Here is a 21,560-nt window from a genome sequence, read left to right as displayed (position 1 = left end):
AGAAAAATGCAAAAATTGAACGTGTTTACGTGTGGCGAGGTTTGCACATGCAAGGGATCTGTTTACACGCAGTCTGTTTCGTACACGCATGTAGAATGGGTTTGTTGTCAAGTAGCAAAATATCCAGAATCACAAACAGGAAAAGTCAACAATGATAATTCAGATCAAGGCATGACATGTTTAATGAATGTTAAAAATAACACAGAGAGAAGTTAAGTCATCTCCCACAATTGTAAAAACGTGTGTATATAGGGGATAGGTAGATGGTTCCATAGGTAAAAATAAAAACTGCCCAGCAGTCATACAAACTACAGTCTGGATCCTAGAGCCATGTGAGAGAGCTGAGTGTGTTAGTCCTTGGTCGTAACCCCAGCACCAACGGGCAGGGACAGATAGACAGACCCCCTGAGATGCTGAGCAGACAGTATGGCTGCCACAGTGAGCTCCAGGTTCATTGAGAAACTCTGTCTCAAGAGTAATGTGGAGACTGATTGAGGCAAGACCACCTGATCTCAACTTTAGGGTTCAGTACATACCCAGTGACGCACAAAACCATCACACACGCGTGCACGAACACACGCATGCATGCACATACACATACATATTTTTGTATGTATGTATGTATAAAGAAATACAGCCCACATGCTAAAATCATGTCATTTAAGGATGAAAATAGCATACAAATTGTCATTACAGCAAAAAAGAAAAAAGATGTTTTGTTTTGTTTTTTTATTACCTTTACCTTAAGATACTTCATGACACCTATTGGTCAGATTCTAAATAATGCATTTGATTCATTAAGTTAATTGGTATAAAATTCATTAGGTATGATTTAACTGTTGTGTTAAGAATTAGGTTATGAGGCCAATGAGATGGCACAGAGGCTAAAACCATTTGCCACCAAGCCTGAGAGCTGAGTCTGGTCCCTGGGATGCACAGAACGAAAGGAAGTTTTCCTCTGACTTCCACATGCCTGCCATGACATATGCAGCTTCCTATGGCAAACACACAGACGGTCTCGCATTCACAAAAATAAACAAACGCAGCTTAAAATTAGCTTAATTCTTTTAAGTGTTGATCTCTATGCCCCATTTAAAAAAAAAAAAACAGTGAGAATGAAAATTATGGAAAGCTTACATTACCTTTTAAAGAGAAATAAATAAACCCGTAAGTGATTTCACTCCACCCAAGTTGGATTGAAATTTAAAATACCGATGAGAATTTCTATCTAAAATTTTCTAGTGAACCAGAGTAATAACAGATCTGCCCCCTTTATTAAGACTCAACAATATTCTATGTACCAGGGACATGACAATAAGTAGCGCCTTTCCAGTAACGCACCGACCAGCTAGGTCCTCGGGAACAGTGTGATTTTCCCTCTGTAGAACGAGCACCATTAGCTGGCTCACTTCACTCCCCATGACAGCAAGCTTAATGAGTCAGCAAGCCAGCCACTCATAGTTTGATAGCAGCATTTGGCAGAGAAGTAAACAAAAGATATCAAGGGGAAATGCTAGCTAACTCCTCACTCACAACCTACACTGTAACGTTTCAGGAGGCCACAAGCACTGTGTTTTCAACTAATTGCCTGGTGCTTCTTGCCAAGAAGTACCCCAAACTGACCAGGGCTGATTAGACCAGGAAAAGCATGTGGCTACTCTTTAAACACTTAAACTTAGCTTTAGCCGGTTGTATGTCCTGTGTATAATTCCCATGACCCCAACATCGCTGTGCGTGTGGTCTCAGTGCAGCTTCCCAATATCTGGGGTTGTTGCCTCGGTCCTCTTACAGATTAGTTTCAGCTGAACGGGTTCCCCATAGGCCGTCCAGCCCAGCACCAGTGGCTCCATTCTCACCACCTCAGCCCATCTTTTCTGTCTTTTGACAAAAACAGACCCAGTTACACTTAGCTAGAGAGTCTTAGGTCTAAGATCTAGTCTCATCTTAAAAAAAACAAAAAAACAAAAACAAAGCAAAAGTTGCGTTTTATACCCTGTGTGTCTTTTAATACGAAAGATTTTAATTTTCCTCTTTTGAACCCCTGAGAAATCTCCTTTCTTCCAGAGTTGTAACTGACAGAATGAAAGTTAGTCCTTAACAAGCGAATTTTGGAAGTGAGCACTCTTTGCACAATCGAACAAATGGGTGTGCCCTGGTGGGTTGTACTTTTCGCTATGCTATACTTGTAAGTGCTGACCTATGACTTCTAAATACAAACCAGCACACACATGGGCACGAAGCTCTTTACCGGATGTATGCACAACATGAAGGATTATGGGTAGTTCCACCCTAATCACTCAACGCCCATTTGGTATCCAGTCGGTCACAAGAAGTGGGCATCTGTCATCAGCCCACAATATCATTTAGATCTATCAACTGCCGTGTAACAAAGCATCCCAACGTCACTGGCTTAAGTCTGTGACACATAACGCTTACAAGTTTGTAGGGAGGAATTCTTGAACACATCAGCCTGGGGGGGTTCGTGTCGGGCCCACGTGGATTTGTCTGTCCTCCTGTCCGTTGAGTTCCGTCTTCACGGTGTCCCATCCTCTGAAGTCTTCCTTTGTATCGGAGAGTCTCACACGGCAGCTTGCCGTGCGCAGTCAAGTGTGTTTCCCCGTGGCAGCTGGCGTCCCATAAGCAAATGTTGCTGAGCTAGAAACAAGTTCACGCTAGACTGGCCCAGTGACAGAAACACAGTGAGTCTGGTGGGTTCTGCCTGTTCAGAGTAGTGACTCTGGGTTTCCCCAGAGTCAGTTTTGAAGAAACAGACGTGGCGTCCTAGGAAGGCTATAAGAAGACAGCAGTGCAGAAGAGAAATGGGCTGTGCCCAGGGGTGTGTAACTGGCTCCCTGAGGGAAGCAGTGTGGACATCACATGGGCACTTGAAGGTTATCAATCTTATTGTGTGCAATGGGGCACAGTTTGTAGTTGTCCTGACTTATAGACTCCATGTCCCAACTGTTTCTGTCTGACTGTTTTTTGTTTGTTTGTTTTTTTTAATTGTGTTTGACCATACTCTTCAAATCACTGTCCCCAGTAAGCCCCTGATCTTGTTTAAATTCAACTTTCCTTCAGCAGCATCCTCTTTTATTCCAGCAAGTTTTCTATGGTAACAATCAGAGAACCATCAGTCACGAGCCCAAACTGTGTATTGTTTTAAAACCTCATGACCTTTCGCCGGTGACTCTCCGGCATTTGGCACGTTTTTAAAATAACGCTCTGAACCATTATCCTTAATTGCATCACGAGTCCTCATTACTGTTTCCTTCATTACTGCGGGGCGTAAGCTGGTTTCAAGTCACCGTGAAGAAAATACTTAAAGCAATTAACATGTAAGTCGAGAAGTTTTGATTCACAGTGTTAAGTAACCAAGGGCTAGGGTCTGTAGTGGAGGGACCCCTCACACCATGAGTCAAAAGAACAAAGAGAAGCAAGATAGTGTCCAACAATCTCTTCAGATTCGTGCCCCCAGTGACCCAAAGACATGGCCCTCATAAGACCCCACCTGTTAAATGTTCATGGCAGTTCAAGCAGTGGACTGCCCTGATGGGAGGTGACACTCATCTGAACTATAGCAGCATGAAAGCTGTGGCTTGAGAGGAAAGCTACTCCATGTCATAATGCCGGGGAGCATTAAAACCAGCATCCATGTCCTCCGAGTCCCGCTGCAGTGCTTCACGTGGCCTCCGCTAAAAGCTTTTGTGTAAAGAATACATTTATAAAAGAACACAGGGTTGGAATTTTCTGCCCTGTTTCTACTGAAACATTTCTTCTCAAGGAGGAACTTTCTCTAAAACTTCACTTCAGCAACTGCCTGGTTCCCGGCTCCCGTGCCAGTTGTCACTACGGTCAAAACCAAGTGTCCACGTTGTCATGACCGGCGAAATATGCTGCATTGCTGTGTCTCGGGGGACTCTGCCCCACAAATAGTTCTCTGCTTGCCTTAGCCCTTCCGAAAATTAATAATAAGAATTAGGACCACCGTTCACTGTGCCAGGATTCTCTAAAGAGACCTCTAGGCCTAAAGCATGTATCTGGGGAAAGGAGACAGTCCGTGACAACAGGGCTTAATCATTACAATAAAATACACTTGGAAGAGAAGCCTGTAAGCTCTGCACTGATGGTTAATGGTGGGAGAGGGCCTCGAAGGGGTCTTTGGGCTTCTATCTTTCCCCTTTTCTGAAGCTCATTGACTTCTAGCCACCACGTAGATTCCCCTATCTCTCTGGGGAAGCACTTCCTGTGGTTTACGTTGGCATTCTGTGTTTAACCGGAGTCAGTCTTTTTAGCCTACTTGTCATAAGAATGTCTCATTTCCATTTTTCCTTTTATTTGAGGGAAAACATTCTTTGCATAAGAAATATTTGCAGTAATCTGCGTTTGGTCGGAACAGTGCAGTCTGCATAGAGCTTATGAAGATGTGGAGCTCTGCTCTTTTTATTTTTCTTTTTAGTACTTTTTATATGAGTGAAATACGCTTTGTAGGGGAAAAATAGGAAATAAAAATAAGACAGAAATGCAGCTTAAACCCAGGCACAATCAGGCCCCTGTCTATGAACAGACAGCCAAAGTTAGCATTCCGAGGGGCGTCTCCACTTTCCAGTCAGCATACATAAACGTCCTGTTGTACATGGCATGGACTATATGTGCTTAAATAAGGCCTCCGTTTGATTCCTCTCTGAGTGGCTTTAAACGCTGCCCTGAGTTTTCAGCCCTGTTTGTCTAAACTTTCAACATGAAAAAACAAATAGCAACAGCCTTGTTGGCATCCTCGGGGCAACGAACCCAAGCTATGCTGCCGCTGCCGTGGGCGGGCAGGCTGCAATGTAAAATTTTCCTGGGAACAGAATATGGATTCTCTGAAAACCCCACACGCCTCCTGTCTGCTGCGGTCATCAGAGCATGGAAGGACATTCTGTCTGACACACAGACTAGTAGGCACGACAATGAGTTTATTGAAGACCCTGCTGCCACCCTCCCCACCAAGAATGCTCTCAGGGAGGCCACCCTACCTCCAGTTCAGCCTTCACCTGAATATCTCTCCTCTGAAATGCATGCCCAAGGGTGTCTCTGGTTTAGGAGTGTTTCCAGAATTTGGGAGGTTTGCAAAGACATAATGAGATGAGATAGCTAAAGGATGATGACCGTGTCTACACACAAAATTCATCCAGGGGGCCGGGAGTCTGACTCGGCGGGAGGCTGCTTTCCTGGTATGCATGAGGCCCCCAGCTCGGTCCCCACCGCTGCATAAAGAATCCATTCACGTCCTTACGCACTGCACACACATATCTTGGAGGTCATTTTACACGTTTTTACCATACCTTTACTTTGCAACTGTCACGTGAGGTCGGGTGTGGGACTTTCCCACTTGTGTGTTATGCCGAAGCTCAGGAAAGCCTCAGATTTTGAAGATTTTTCTAATGTCCAATTTTTACACCAGGGGTGATCAGACTGTAACACATTTCGTTTATTAAATCTTAATCTGGGATACACTAGTGATTCTTTTCTCTCCCCTACGAAATCATGCACGTCACAGGAGAATATCTGCCTGTGGATGCTGTATAGGTTGGGAAAATACGTTACCTAAATTCTGCTCCATTTTCTCCTTTTAGGCAGCAATAAGGAAAGAACTAAATGAATTTAAAAGCACGGAAATGGAAGTTCACGAAGAGAGTCGACAGTTTACAAGGTAGGTAGACGAGATTTCGTTTGGCAGCTGTATTGCAGTATCACAGTTTAGTTTTTTAATGTGGTTGAGCAGGAAATCCTCTAATGACCACTTCTGTTTCCCTCACGTTTGTCCTTTTCTGCTTCTGCTGGGGAGACAGAGTCCGGGAGTCAGATTTAAAGACACAGCTGGATCAGACTGTAAATGTCGAGACTCTCCTGAAAAAGTTTATGGCTTAGTTGTCTTTGAAGAATGCCCAAACTAATCACGGTGAACAAAGTTCAGGGGGGAGGGGGCTGGAGAGAAAGCTCAGTAGTTAAGAGCACTGGCTGCTCTTCCTAGAAGACCCAGGTTCAATTCCCAGCACCTACGAGGTGGCTCACAAGTGTCTGTAACTCCAGTTCCAGAGTTCTAAAATGAGGTCTTTTTTTTTTTCTACCTTTCAGTGGAGTCTGAATCATTCTGAAGGACTATATTACCGTTCTCCTTGCGTGTTTCTTTTTCTGGGGGGGTGGGGTGGCTGTGCTCCTTGAACAAGTAACTGGTGGTAGGCGGTCTGAGAACATGTGTTACTTCAGGATCTCAGGGCAGTACTTGAGGCAGGAAGTGAATTTACAGAAGCTAGAACTTACAATGAGAATCACGGTTCGATTGGCTCCCCGAGCTACTACTGTGAAGTTAGACAAATCTCTGAGATAATGAACCTTTCATTCACTCACGAATTCAGAGATTCCAGCGCACATATCTATCATTGGCTGCACAGCTGTGGGGGCCAATCACAGGCTACACATCATGGTGGCAACACGTAAGAATACCCCGCACCCCCATTGTGGTCCAGGGATGAGAGTAAGAACAAAGAAGAGATGAGGGCCCCATTCTCATAGGCATACCCCCAATGACTGCAGGGCACTACTAGGCCCCGCTCTTAAAGTTCACAGCATTCCCAATAGACCCAAACTGACGACCAAGACTTAGCAAGTGGGCATCTAAAATTCAAATTCCAGCAACCATAATGCCATGATTTTTCTTCCCATTACCCTTCGGTTTTACAAATGACAGAAACCAGAGGGGAGCTGAGTCCCTGTGTTATCTGATTTCCACATATAACAGCTGTTCTCTTGATTTATATCCAATGCATACATGAGCCTTGCTTTACATAGCAGGCATATTCCTAACATTTTGCACAGACATTAAGTTTTTAGAATCCAAATTGAGGGGTTAGGGTGATGACCCCATGAGCAAAAGGACTTTCTACACAAGCATGAGGGTTTGAGTTTGAATCTCCAGGACCCGTGTAAATAGCCTGACATGGTTATATCAGCCTGTCACCACAGCACTGAGGGAACAGAGACGGGTGGGGGGGGTGGTATCTGAGGTTTGCTGACTCCCCGCCTATTAGGGAGGTCTAGGATGGGGGGTACAGACTCGAGCTCTGGGTTCAGTGAGAGATCCTATCTGCTCTGACCTAATTCACCGACCCACACATATGCACAGATTCATGTAAACACACATGTGTGAGTGGACACTCACATCATTGAATTTGTAGAAAATTCCAGGACAAATTGGTGCATGAAGAAGACAGGATTCTCTGCCTTTCACAATGCATACAGTGATACAATGGCCTGATCTAGAACCAGCCTCAGTAGGGCAACCAAATACTGTGCTCCTAGCCCTTCAGTGGTGCCCGGTGGTCAAGGTGCTGATCTATATAGGGGACCTTGTTACAAGGCAAAGGAAATGCAAGTAAAACTTCATTTTCCATAACAGGCCTCTTCTGTGAAGTGTGTGGGGACCCCCAATCTCCAGTCATGTTCTGTAGCCATTCTTCATGTAAGAAGGTCTGGCAGATACTGGTGTAGCAGACATTCCCCTCGTCTCAGGAAGCTGCTTCTTCATGTGTACCTCCTGTGAGCTTCTTCGTATTTGCAAACACACGTCCTAAATGTTCTCTTTCTAAGGGCTTCCCAGTGACAGATCTGCTCTTGTATCTGTAACGTGCCAGATGTGAATCCCCCTGCTACAGCTGGGGTCAGGAAAAATTCATATCAACATGTGACACCTGACGTTATACGTCTTTGGGGAAATTGATCATGAAAAGGAGATTGGATATTTTTGATGACAAAGAACTGGCCGGGGCCTCCAGGCCATTGGGGAAATGGTGTGTGCTTGTGTGGCCGAGTCTTGACTCCTGAGCTGCTGTGTCCTCACTCAGCCACCTGGTCGTTCACGTCCGTTATCTCTATTTGACAGCATGAGTCAAGAATAAATTACAGCAGAAAAGAAGCAAAAAGCCATGTGTTCTGAAAAAAAAAAAAAAGAAAGAAAAAAAATTCTGATTCTCAGAGAAGTACTTAAACTAAAAGGCCAACTTTCAGCTGTGTTCTCTAAACAAACTCACTAACACTAGCCACATGGAGATGTGAAAGTCATTTCTCTTTATGTCTCTTAATATACGAAATGACACGTTTTAATTAAGCATTTAAACATGTAAAGGTTTTGTCAGTAAGAAGTAATCACCTCCTTCCCTCCTTTTCCACCCTCAGTTTTATTCTCACAGGTAAGTGGTAGTTGAAGATGGGGTATGTACTTCTAGGCTTCCTGCACATTTACAAACGGATCCATATATAATGTATGTGTATGTATAGACTGCTTATTTCCACTCACTCGCATGCAGCATGTGGAAAGTCAGTCCTCCCTATTGGTATACACCCCCTCAACCCCATGGCGTCCCATAGGCAGGGTACTTAGTGCACACTACTGAATAGGTACTACGGGATGTTACGGTGCTTCAGTCTTTCCTTGTCAACACTAAGACCTTGACTTCATGCCTGTGTCTGTGTACACATGCCATTGTTTCTGCAGTTGCCCCGTTAACTGGATTTCCTAGGTCACTAGATCCATGCATTGTATGACCTCTTAAAGAGCCCTCTCTACATCTTTCAAAGAGGACACATGGTTCACTGATCCACAGTTGATGAGTATACTGCACACTCAGAGGCCCTCATCAACTGTGGGGTCTTCCAGTGACCGTAAGATTTGTATTCTAGAGGATTAAGAGCAGTACATTGGTTTTCATAAGACTGGGCATCTCCTCTTAGCTTTATTGACCACCCCCCTTTTTTAAGTTGTTTGACTTTTGTATTCAACCTTTATAAATTTTCTTTGGGGACTGCCTGTCTTTTTATGTAGATTAGTAAAATCTGAAATATTAGTCCTCGGTATTTTTTTTCCAACCTGTTGTTAGCCTTTAATCCACTGGGCACCCCCGACTGTGTATAATTCAAAAGCATACGTGAACTTTACTTTTCTAAGTCAACAGTCCTTTGTCTCTAGACATGGAGTAGTCACTGTGCCTTCTAGATGTGAAGCCCACTCCTGGTGTATCCACGGGTGTCTGGGGTCCATATTATCTGCAAAGGAGCTCTGACTGTCCCTGCCTGTACCAATGACACTCTTGAATTAGTGTTGTAGTGTGTTTTCTATTTGATGGGATTTAAAAAAAAAAAACACTCCAAAATCCTATTGGCTATTTACTCCTCTGAAGAAATGAAGACCAGACTTGCGTTTTATTAAATAATTTGTCACTGTTGTTTAAATAAATGTTAAAAGATGCGTATTAAGTAAGTTTTGAGGTGGTAACAGCTCATGTTGAGGATAAACTTAAAAAGGCTTTTTAAAAATGTTTTCATTAACACTCTTAAAACTATCCTTCCAAATAAAAACAACTTAAATGTTCATAACACCAAAATAAACATGCCTTGCTCGAGTAGCTTTAAGGCTTGGCACCAAGGCAAGTGTATATCACTATTTTCTTGTTCATTTTATGACATCATTAGAGTTACATCCCAGCAGCGAAGTCATTTTGGCTTTTGGGATCTAAAAAAGCCATGCTGTGATCTCCACGTTGGTGTCAGTATTTCCTTTAAGAGGAAAGAGTTTTGATAAGCACCACTGTTTCTAGCCAAAATAATTTGAAAATCTGGCCATGTATTTCACTTAGAAAAGTAAGCGTGCGTGTAAAAGACAGGCATTCTCACCCTCCTCGTGGGGCATAAACTGTCAGTCATTACCTATCCCTTGGCGTGCTGCCTAGACACAAGGCAGTAATTCGTTCTCCTAGGCAGTACCAGACTTTATCTCTCACATCAAATACCCTTTCCTATCAGATCCTAACCCTCCCAGGGCTGTGTAGATTGAAGGTCGGTCATACCAAGGCAGCTCTGTTCTCCGTCCTGCGCCTGCTTACCCAGAGACTCAGCCACACAGCAACACAGCCATCTATCAGGTGTCCCTTTGTAACCTCCTGTGTCTTGAGATCTTCTGTAAATACACCAGGAGGCTAATGACATCGATTTTCACTGGGGAGGAGAGCTGGGGCAGACACAGGAGAGATTTTTTTTTTTTTTGCCACTGACCCTTTTAAGCTTTTTGCATTTTTGAAACAGGAGAGTGTTTTGCCTAGTCAACAACAGGTGTTTGAAAGGAACACTGAAGGAATCCGCCTCCTGACACTGTGTCTTAATCAGTGAGGATGTCAGCCTAACAATTTATTTTGAATTAGGTGCTGGCGTTAATATCACAACTACTTTTAGCACAGCAGGAAGACACAGCTTTGACCTCCATCACAGTTTCTTCTGTTGTGTGTGTTTTGATGAATTGCGTTGGTCTGTAATACCCCTGGTTACTCCCAGTGTTATCCAGAGAGCCTTTTGGGATGGAATGGAAACACCACGTACAAGGGCCTTGCACCAAGGATGGGGACAAGAACTCACCCCCCCCCACCTCCTACCCCTCCCCCCAGCCTGAGAAGGGACTTTCTGCTTCTCTAGCTCCTTTCAGCCCTCTGCTGAAAACCAAAAGGTTGAACCTCCTCAAACAATGGCCTGTGTGCTGATTATGTAGACTCTCAGGTCCTCAAAAGATACCACCATGATGAATAGAACCCACTTCCCTTAGGAAACAATTATGTAAAGAGTTATATTTTACTTAGAAATAGATTTTAAATGACAGCAGTAGTGAGACTTGGGTAACTGGAATATTCTGGGTAGTATGTGTTTCCTAATGGATTTACCATATTAACATATATCAGATTTATCACCAAGAAAGAATGTTACTTTTTACAAAAAAAAAAATAGCTTATTGCAAAATAAGATTTTAGAGTCCAGCGTATCTTCAGATGTGAATAATGTCATTTTTTTATGAAATGATTGCTTGTTAAGGAAGGGGTATCATCATGCAGTCATGAATGGCTAAATTGAAGCTTTTAAAATCAAAGCAGGTCTAGGAGATTGTTTGTACCGTGACCAGCGGACAAGCAGGCAACTACCTGAATGCGTATGGTCCAGTGGTAGATTTAAAGTTCAGGTGCATAGAAAAAAGAAAAAAACAAACAAACAAACAAACAAAAAAAGAAGAAAAAAAAACGCCAGATGTGAGATCAGAAGCTCTCAATAGTTTATTATAGTTATGGAGTGCATTTTTCTTTTCTCAACTTCCAAAATGCTTCTCGTGTAAGATTACTACATAGGAGCATGCGTTTTTGTTTGTTTAAACGATTATTTCATTCTGTGCGCTTTGAGGTATTTCCATTTCTTGGGTTTACACAGAAAATAAACTGCTCTGTCAGCTACTCTACTCTTTCACAATGCCAGTTTGTGCTTCTTTGTTTTTACCAGATCTTAGGGGTTGTCTAGAAGAGGCAGCCACATTGTTAGCCAGCCACATGCTTCCCTGAGCCAGTCCAAGGACCTAGTGCCATCTCACAGTGCAACCCAGTGGAATTTACTTCTTATCCAGATTCTTGGTCAAATGCTGTATACAATGGAAGGAAAAACGTCTGAAGACTTTCCTTGGTGGTTTGGAGGAACTAAAGTCAGGGTTCTTTCCAGAAAATACTAGACTTTAAATAACCCCATTGCCCCTCCCACCCACCCCCCAACACTGATCCAGTTTTTCAAGTACCTTCTTCATCTCAAGAAGTTTTAAGGATGGGAAGATGTCATGCGTCCCTCACCCACACTCTTGTCCTTTGAATCCAGAGCCAAAGGATGTCAATAGGGGCTTCGTGAAATCGTTGGTACACGAAAGCCATGCAAAAGTGAGACTGGGTGGGACAGTCACTAACAAATGAGTTTCTATGCAGTGCCCAGAGAAGCTGAGCCTGGGAGAGAGGGGCTGGTAGTTCGCTGAGTGAGGACCATGAAGAGACAGGGCATTTGACCTGTGCCCTGAGCAGTCCTGGGCTCTTCCTTGTATGCAGCCAGTCTGGAGCAGCTGAAGCAGCTGCTGCATTCTCTGGGAAAAACTTAAGAATGTCCACCCACATCTGCCCTCCTTATTGTCAGGAAGCAGGTGCATTCGAGATAGCTGGACATGGAGATCAGGACTTCTTTACGGTCAACACTGGGCAAGGTGCGTGTCTGCCCATCATTGTCTTGGCTCTGGTCTATCCTCAGAGGTGGTCTAATAAATTAGGAGAGAAGCGTGTGGAATCTTTCTGGCAGGCAAGTTTCTGGATGGAATGAGAGTTCAGCCTTGCCCTTACCCAGTATGGGATTCCTAGGGCAATTATAATTCTTTGTGGTTTATTGTTTCAGTAGTCTGATAGTACGGATGTCTGTCTTTAAAATATCTCCTCTCCTGCCAGGACAGTCACAAGAAGATAACAGAGACCTCCCCTTTTGAATGCAAGCTCAGCGGAGGACATATTTTGGTCTATAATATAGGTAAAATTATAGACTGCGGAGCCAACCTCTGCTTCCCACTTCTCTGCCTTGGACAAATGACTTAGCTTCCCAGTGTCTCCATCTCTACAGTCACAAAGTGAATCTTTGTGTCACACGTGCGCGCGCGCACACACACACACACACACATGTAATACAATACACTTTAAATTTTAAACTATAGAAAAAGAACTTCTGTATTTTTCCAGGTTGTCATTGGCCCTTCCTTAATGGTATTCTGGAAGGCTGTACCTGCTGACTTCTCATAGTTTACTTAAAGTAAATTTAGGAGTCTTAGGAATCAACTGCCCAGTTATATAAAATTATCTGTCGAGTTGTCAAATCATTTCCAGAATGCCTTTGTGATGATATGCTTCCCACAAGGACTGATTAAGTACAGAGGAGGGAGTGTAACAGGTCTCGACCCTGGGAACTTTAGTGCAGATGAGGTTCTCATCCTCAGCTGTCCTGGTTTGATGAAGGAGACAGATTACCAGTGAAGAAATAGGCAGCCACGTCCAGGACTGTGGAGAAAATATAGCAAGACGCTGTGAGAGACAAAGAGACCATAGTCTGGAAAGTCAGGGAAGGGGTGGGGTGGGGGAGTGGGACTTAAGGAATTGACACTTGTGTGATTTAAACAACTGAAGAGAGCTCCAATTCCACTGCTGAGGGAAGAGAAAAGATCCCATCTCACACTCAGGTGAACAGACGTGGAAGGAAACACAGATGTCTACTATGTGGGGAGTGAACAAGGAAAGCATTGTACATGGCTAGGGCATGGGTGGCCCAGGTGATGGGCCCAGAAAAACCCTCCGTTCTTCAAATATAGATCGTGTGGGTAGGCTGTCACACACCAACTCAGGTTACGGCGAGCAGCAGAGTTAAGAATTGAGCCCCAGCGCACACACTTCTGCTTTAACTTAAGCTCGTTCACTGGTTTGGGAAAAACTCGTTTCTTAACCTTGACTTTCGGATAGGCAAAGGCAAAGGAATCACATAAAGGTCGACCTGTGGCCAGTCTCGTCTTATCTCTTCTCACATTTTTCCCTTTTCATTTTGAGGTACCAGAGATACAATCCAGGGCCTTGTCTGTGTTAGGCAAACCGTCTCCCACTGGGTTCCCCTCCCAGAGCTTATGTCATTTAGTGTTCAGTTTGCCGTACTAAGAGATGCCACTTGCCAGGGAGTGAGTGCGTGCTGTGAGTGTGGAAGCTACAATGAAAACGGTCTTCACTTGGCTTTCTGTAGCCCAGTGGGAGGGGCCTTTGCACCAAGACCCTCCCTCCTGATGATGACTGACCACTAAAAACCGAAGGTCGTGCAATACAGAAGAAAACAGTTAAGGCTTCCCAGAGAGGTGAAGAAAAGAGATTTCACGATCTCAAAGTTACTCTTTTGGGCAAGTGGATGGGAGGAAAGATGAAGGTGAGAGAGAGAACACAGGTACAGGGATTTAGGGACCCATGGCGAGGAATGGAGAGGCATCAAGGAATCGTGATGGAGATCCATGGGTTGGACCACATTCTGAATGGATTCAGTCACAGCTCTACGGCATTTTGTCTGGTAGAGAACGAGGAACAAATGGTTGTTTTGTCAACGAGCTAATATAGTGGGATCAGTACTTCAGATGGCTCTTGATGGTACAGAAGATGGATCTGATAGACAGGGAGCCCAAGTCCTTTACAGGGTAAACGAACAGTCGCTTGTAGGGAACACCAGCGATCGATTTAAGACACATCTCGCTCTGCTCAATGTGGGTTAGAATGTAAACCTAGAGCATGGTGGTCGTTTGTCTTAACTAGGCTCTGAGCCTGAACCCTACCAAGATCTTTCTCATAAGGCCCGTGTCTGCTTCCCATTATAGCACCCCTAACAGAGCTCTCTTAGGGCAGCCATTTGATGCTAACTGGGTTGGCGACATTCAGAGCTGCCTCCTGCCCCTTTCTCACTTCACCAAATGCACAACCCACTTCAATGCCGGAGACTCACAGTTTCTGTTTCTTACTCCAGGTTTCACCGTCCATAATGAAGCATGGGACAGCTTGGAAATAAGGACCCTGACATTGCACTGAGATTTGAATGTGTGTGTTTCCGTTTCGTTGTGGTGAAGGAGGTGTACGACTCGGCTTTGGTTGAAGACGCTCCTCACCCTGACAGCCCAGACGAGGGCAACAAGCTGAGAGGCGGATGCGGCAAGCCTGGCTGCCCACGGTGTGCACTGATATAAGGGGCACTCTGACTCTCTCAGCTATGTTTCAGCGGGAATTTTAATCAAAGAAGACAAGCAGAAGACAATCGCCAGTTTGGCTACCAGAAAGCCATACGGTATAGCACGTGTGGGTTCACAAACAATAGACATTGGAATTGCTGGTGGCCACCCCAACAGGGTGGGAGCTGAAACTGAGAAAGAGAGAGAACCGTTTCATTATGTTAATGAAGAGAAGAAGAGTGAAGAGAAGTATATTTTTGAAGTAGGCGTTCGGTAGCTGAGGACTTCCTAAGGGATTTGGGAACCTACTCAACCAACGTAGATTCCTTAAAGACTTCATTCTAGAACATTCTTGTTTCACCAATAATGGTTCTGTGTAGTAGCCTCTTTTTTTTTTTTTTTTAATGTTGTGCCAGTGAACCCAGTTGCCAGAAACAAATATGAGTGTTCATTCAATGCAAGGAGCTCCTACCAGCTCTCACCAAGCATGCTTGCTCTTGCTGTGTTGCATGCCTTTCAGTAGTACAGCCAAGCCCACACTTTCTTATATTGCTTCCCTAACGTATGAGCGCTCTACAAGGGTAACAGGAATGAGGTCAGATGCAATGTGACCCTGTAAAACTGTGGCAAGCTTCAGAAATAAATCTTCTGCTCTTTCCCTGTCTTGATTCTCTCCAAAGTCAGGAAACCATCCTTTAGCTAAAGAAGATGACCCGGACAGTCATGGTACCCTTTAAACACTCAATCCAGAGTTGTCACTTAAGCAACATACAAGTGTCTGCTGCCTGCTCCAAGTCCTGAGAGGGGATTTAAAGAACATACCAGATAGTTTAAAATCCTGCATTAATTTTTTTTTAATATTAGGTTGCTGCTATTTTTTTTAAAAAAAAGTGAAACAGTAAAAACCAAGCATATGAATTTAACAAAAATATCCTGAGGCTTAAAGGAACACAGAAGACGACTTCTGGTTTATGTAAAGGAAACCTTACCTTCTCTGATGAATTTGTGGATCATATCCATATACCCGGTATTTACTCCCCATGCCAGAGAAGCAGTAAGATCCCCGGGCCAGCTTCCCCAGGAGTCTGTAATCAGTCTTGTTTACATTAAAAAGCTTCCCCCCTCAAATTGTTCTCTTCAGTGTCCGGCCCCAGCACAGAACCCCAGAAGGGCTTACTTGTGATACTACCTTGAATTTCGTTGTCCCTTAACAATTGTTTTAAGCCCCTTGGATTAAAAGAAGAAGAAAAAGAAGGCAGAATCTATATCATGCTTTTTTTTTCCTTAAGAAGGCAGAATCTATACCAGGTCTATCTCATTCTTTGATCTGGAGCTATGCCGATTCTGAAGCCTGTAATTTTCTATTTCGAGTGAACAGTCAGCCTCGAATCAGTCAAGTAAGTGTAGGCCCTGCCATTCTGTGGTATCTGGAGGGACCGCTTGAAATTTGATGATTTCATTTAAAAGTGAACGTGGTTAGCGGCAGCGGACTGTTGTGAAAGCCCAGAGGAACCGCGCCACGAGGTAACCAGCGTTCATGCACCCACCGCCGTGCTTAGCCGTTTGCGGTAATAAGACAAGGCTGCTGCCTACACTAGTTCGTCTGGCTAACAGCATGAGGCAGACTTTGCTTTTGAAATAGTGTCTGTGCGTGCACTAGTGTTTGTCTTTGTCTTTGGGGGCTTGCTCGTTCTATTGTTGTTTTGCAGTGCCGGGACTGAACCAGGCCCTTGCGCATGCTCTGTGTACTCTAACCCCTGAGCCAACACCCCTAACCTTCGTTTGACAAGAGTCTCAACTCAACCGTGAATAGTAATTTTGTTCTCATTACTTATAGAGTAGTTTTCCCTCGTGATATCCTACTATCGTCTTAGTGTCGTGGGAAAAAGTGACAAGACAGGTGATGTTCCTTCGTCTATGCTTATAATCTCGAAACGTTTTAAAAACCTTCTAATGAAATGTCCTCAAAATGTTGTAAATTCAAGACAGGAGCAACACGGCTTGCCATTCAAAGTGTGTTTCATAGAAAGTTTCTGTCTGGTTGGTCAAAAGAACCTTTTTTCCCCACTAGTGGTGCAGGTGACACAGGTTTTAATCTTCCACAGTTAATGTTCAAAATGCCACGCATCGTTGAAGCTCCCAGTTCAGCCCCCAGTACTGCACAAACGAAAATCTGTCTCCTGATAACATCTGCCAGATTGGTGTTACCTACACCTTTTCTTCATACTAACTGATACATTTCAAGAAGCTTTTGTGAGAAAGTTTAGAAAGCTAAAAAATTAACTACTAACGGTCTAATATTTAAGTAACCTGGGACCACTGATGACTTCATTATGATGGCCTAGTACCTGTTTTAAAAGCCGTGGGAAGAATTAAAATATCACGAGCCAAGCTGTACTTCTCAGAATAAGGCTCTACTTTGCTGGGTAATTTGTAAAGGCAGAAACGTTTAAAGGCTACATAGCCTTAGCAGCAGCTCACTCACAGGTCTCCATCCAGGCATCCCCACAGAAGGCAAAGCTCCCTCTCCCTGTAATTACCGCTCTGCCCACTGCCAGCATTTCTGCAGTCCAACCAACAAGCAGCTACTCTTTAAGAAAATAAATGTGTGCAGAAACCAGGGCGTGCGTGCGTGCGTGCGTGTGTGTGTGTGTGTGCATGTGTGTGTTGCCATTGTAACACAATTCCAGTTTTTCACTAAAGCATACCATTAGGCAATGGAGTGAGCGTTCCTGACTCCGGAGTTATACTAAGGAAAAGAAAATTAGCCCACCTCACTGGAGGCCCCAACAAGAAAAGAAACTGGACCAGACAGAAAAGCCAAAGTGGCCATTCGGAGGGAGACCCTGTTGGTATTACGGTATTGAGAAGACACTAAGCTCCCTTCACGCAGCAGCCTCGTGGTCATCACCAACCAACCAACGTGACGAATGCAGTCCTAATCCGTGTTCGCCAGGGGCACCTTGGCTGGTCATTTCCTGTAGGTATGAAATGTCTGGTGGTTTTGTGTGAGCTATAATTTACCTTTATGTTTATTCCTTAAGTTGTTTTAACCCGAAGTCTGCAATATCCAGAGAACCATCTCGGGTATTTGAGCACCTATTAAAGGAAAGGCAAGCATATCCATCTCTCTGCCTTCCCAGTGAAGAAGCTGACTTTCTGGTTTCTTTCTTCTTGCCCTTATCAACCCAATGAACGCAGTTCTCTGTCTCCGATGTCGGGAGAAAGTTCTGGAACTTAATTGCAAATATATTTAAGGAAAGAGAAGAATCTAATAAGCCTTTCAAAAACCACCAAGTATGGAAATGAGTCGTGAGTCCTGAGAAAAGGTCAGGCAGGCTTTGTATCCTGTAATTAACCCAGCGATCCATTGGCGCTTTTTTAAAAATACAGGAGTTTGTACTCGAGGGAGAACATGGGTTCATCTCACATGTCCAGATACGTGCAACCCCACAGCAACACATGCCGGACACCCGTGACCGTTAGGCTGTAGGCACACTAGAAAGAGGCCGGTCTGCCATGTAGCAGCGGTCTGTCTGCATTTGAACAGTAAAAAATAGTTTCCTCTTCTCCATGTCTTGTTCTAAAACATCCATCCTGTGTTGCTTGGGCTTGGCCCTAGCCGCGTATTTTAGAGACATCAACATTCCTTAGTGTATGTGAAACGGGCTTAATCTAACACAGGATGTATGGATTTATGTCCTTTTCCTCCTCGGCACGGCGGATTTGTTTATGCATTCCTAAATCCCCACTTCACTTACTTATCGTTACAAGTACGGGGAGCTCTACTGGGGAGGTCATTTTTCCTTCAGGGCTGTACAGGACACAGATTGTCCCTTCACCCCTTAAAATGATTAATCCTTTGTTAGTATTCGCTGTCTATTGACTGGCTGATATGTTTTTATTTAACAAAAGCAGAACGAACCTTTAGGAGATATGTGCTAGAGGGGCCAACGGGGACAAAAAATAAGCAATTGTCAAATTAATGAGAACAGCTTCCTGAAAGAAACCATATTCTCAGGCAACTCAAAGTCGAGCTCCACAGAGGGACTCTAGGTCTCCCTACAGAGGCACTCGGGGACCAAAGGGTGATGGAGATGGAGGTGACCATTCTCGTTTTTGCTTCCTGTTTCCCTTTTCTAATCGTTAAGTCTAAAACCTCTTTTGAAGCTTGAACCACTGTTGGCATTTCTAGAAAGCAACTGTAATAGGGGCTAGTGCTTTTCTTTCTTTCTTTCTTTCTTTCTTTCTTTCTTTCTTTCTTTCTTTTTTTAGTATGACTGTATTTTGTTTTGTTTGTTTGTTGAGGCCAGCTTCACCCCATAATTTTTTTTAAAAAAATTTCATTTTTTACATTTAAAAAAAATGCAAGTTTTTTTTTCCCAAAGAAATGGAGAGTCCTGTGGCTGCTATCCCGGCCTAATGCCAGTTTTTAACCATGTTGGGTTGTGCTGCAGGGAAATGCCAGTTAGCCTGTTGCTTCTTTAACACAGCTGCCTGTGAACAAAGAAGCGCTGATAGATGTCTCCCGGTGGGGGTGCTGTTGGTATTTGGATCTGGGTAAATCCTTGCTGTGCTGAAATGTACCACATGTTGCAAGATGTTCAGTATCCTGGGCTCCTGGTGACTCAACACCAGACATTGTGAGAACCGGAAAAAAAGAAAAGAAAAGAAAAGAAAAGAAAAGAAAAGAAAAGAAAAGAAAAGAGAAGAAAAAAGCTTCCCGTTTGCCTGCATAGAAGGATAAACCCCTCACCTGAGTGCCACTGTCTCCTGCAACAAGGGTACATGGGGGAACCTGCCTGTCTCTAAATACCATGTCTACTGCCTTGCACGTCTCTACCCACTTCTCTTTCAAAGCCTTCTGCTTAGATGCAGCTTAAACTGGCCTGTTCCCTAGAAAAGAGCTTCCTAGGTAGTCTTGTCCATTACGGTGGGCAGCGTGACATGGCCTGATATTTCTGGAGGGTACACGAAGCAAGTCTTGTTCATTACTTCTGTGTTACTTCAGAACTAGACTCCTGGTTGCCAGAACACAGTGTCTCTGAGTAAAACACTGGTCTTTGGAACTCAGCATTGGATTCTACCTGGTCATACTGAAGACCGAGTTGCAAAAAGAGTCTCCCTTCCTCCTGTTGACAACGGAGTTAATCCACACAAAAAGACACGGGGACTCCCTCGTGTAAACATCCACACGGTTCCGCTTTCCTAATAAGACGTGCAAATATGACATGTTGGCAGGAACGTAGGTAAACTGGATTGCATTCATGCTGTTCACACCACAGACGGGCAAAACGAAATGAGTTTTCCCCCAGGTGTAGCTCGATCAAGCTGTGCTAACCGTACAGAAAGACGCTCTTTACGCCACTGAAATTAAATAGTCAGTGGGTCTTGAAAAATATTTAGATGAATTGCAGCTAGCTGCAAGGATGGAATTAATTCCTCCCATTCTTCACATTAAAATTCTGAAGACTCCCCGCCCCTCCCCCTTCTTTTAAGCATAGCAACTTGGAGTCAGTAAAGGTGGCCATAGCGTAAACCTATAGATGGTGCTTTAAAACAAAATCGTATCTTTCTTAATAGCAGTATTTTTTAAAGCAGAGAATAGACTGAAAGAAGTAAATGCGGCAGAACGCTGTTCCACACTCAGGTAAATTTTGTGGTTTATTAAAATGCCAATAATATTTGTGCACTTGCCAGCGTCAGGGGCTTTTCCCTTAATGGATGCTCTCGGTGTGATTTTTTTCCTCTTCTTTAACTGTATCGTTACATTGTTTAGAGAGCATCCACCACCAGGATTTGCCACCGTAGTGATAACTAGCATTAGGAAAGAATTACCGAGAACTGAGGGTCAAACCACTTTCATCACCTAAACGACAGGCACTAGTTCTTTAGTATTTCTTCAGTGGCTTGGGTGTGCCCATGTATTCAAAGCATTCCGCACGAATTTTACCAGTTAAATACCGGCTGAAAAGTCAGACCAGTCTCTCTCCGCACCTCCTCTCTCTGTAACAATGTTTCGTTTTTGTTTTGTTTTTTTCCCATAATGAGCTGTCTGTGTTCTTTTGTTATTTCAAACTTTGGTTCAAGTGGTAGCAATGGTACACACTGTGATGGTGGGGAGACTAGCTGGGTGAGTCTCTAGTGTGTGATCTAATCTTTACATGGGTGTGCTATCTGTGGGTGTTGATAACTGGAACTGTACCCGGACAACACGACAGTTTCTCTCTCTTCCTGTTCCTGATTCACTACTATATCATAGTACGTGGGTATGACCCCTGCGAGTATCCACACCGAAGCCTATGTATTCCACAATTGTAACCTGAAAGACCATGCATTATCTTTTTTTAATTCATACTGGTGTTTGTGTTATTTAAAGTGGAAAATTATACCCTATCTAGTAGTATAATGTAATATAATAGGATACTCCGCTGTGCACAGTTCCAAGTGCCTTAGAACATTGTTTAGCTTTCCTAAGTATACGTAAATGCATATATGTGTGTATAAAATTGGGAAATGTTACCTCAATAAAGTCATTGGGAAATCCTAGCTTTAGTCTCTTGTCGTTTGTCTTATTTTTTTTTCAGATAATGTTGTCTTTTTATTCTGTATTCATTTGTTCGTTTTATATGTTTCTGAGGCAGGGTTTCCCAGACTGGCCTCTAACTCGGTATATTGTCAGGGATGACCTTGAACTCCTAATCCTTCTGTCTCTACCTCCCAAGTGCTAGATTACAGACATGGGCTACCTCTTCATCAGTTAAAAGTCCAGGAAGATCTCATGTGATGCAAGATTCAGGTACATTTTATAATACCCTGATATTTCAATCCCACCTAATTTTTAAAAAATGTTATATGTGAGGCCTAGTAATTTGTATGTTAACCTACCTAAAGAATGTTGCATTTTGATACTTTTTTAAGATTGTGTGTGCATGAGAGGGGGGGGTAGAGGTGG

General features: G+C 43.6%; 1 protein-coding gene across 16 annotated transcripts in view; it reads left to right on the top strand.

Annotated features, from left to right (window-relative positions):
* Positions 1 to 21,154, top strand: part of Phactr2 (phosphatase and actin regulator 2) — a 269,237-nt gene extending 248,083 nt beyond the window's left edge. For 15 of the 16 annotated variants that reach the window (XM_017589103.3, XM_017589101.3, XM_017589098.3 and 12 more), the window contains 2 exons: positions 5,616 to 5,692; positions 14,407 to 21,154. In XM_017589103.3, the coding sequence (XP_017444592.1) occupies positions 5,616 to 5,692; positions 14,407 to 14,422 (93 nt within the window). In that variant the 3' untranslated portion in view covers positions 14,423 to 21,154. The remainder of the gene's footprint in view (positions 1 to 5,615; positions 5,693 to 14,406) is intronic. The other variant, NM_214458.2, reaches the window with a different exon arrangement.
* The last annotated feature ends 406 nt before the right edge of the window (positions 21,155 to 21,560 follow it).

Source organism: Rattus norvegicus, chromosome 1 (genome assembly GCF_036323735.1).
Source record: "Rattus norvegicus strain BN/NHsdMcwi chromosome 1, GRCr8, whole genome shotgun sequence".
NCBI classification, from domain to species: Eukaryota; Metazoa; Chordata; class Mammalia; order Rodentia; family Muridae; genus Rattus; species Rattus norvegicus.
The sequence above is the reverse complement of the archived record's forward strand: the minus strand, read 5'-3'. Positions and strand labels throughout refer to the sequence as shown.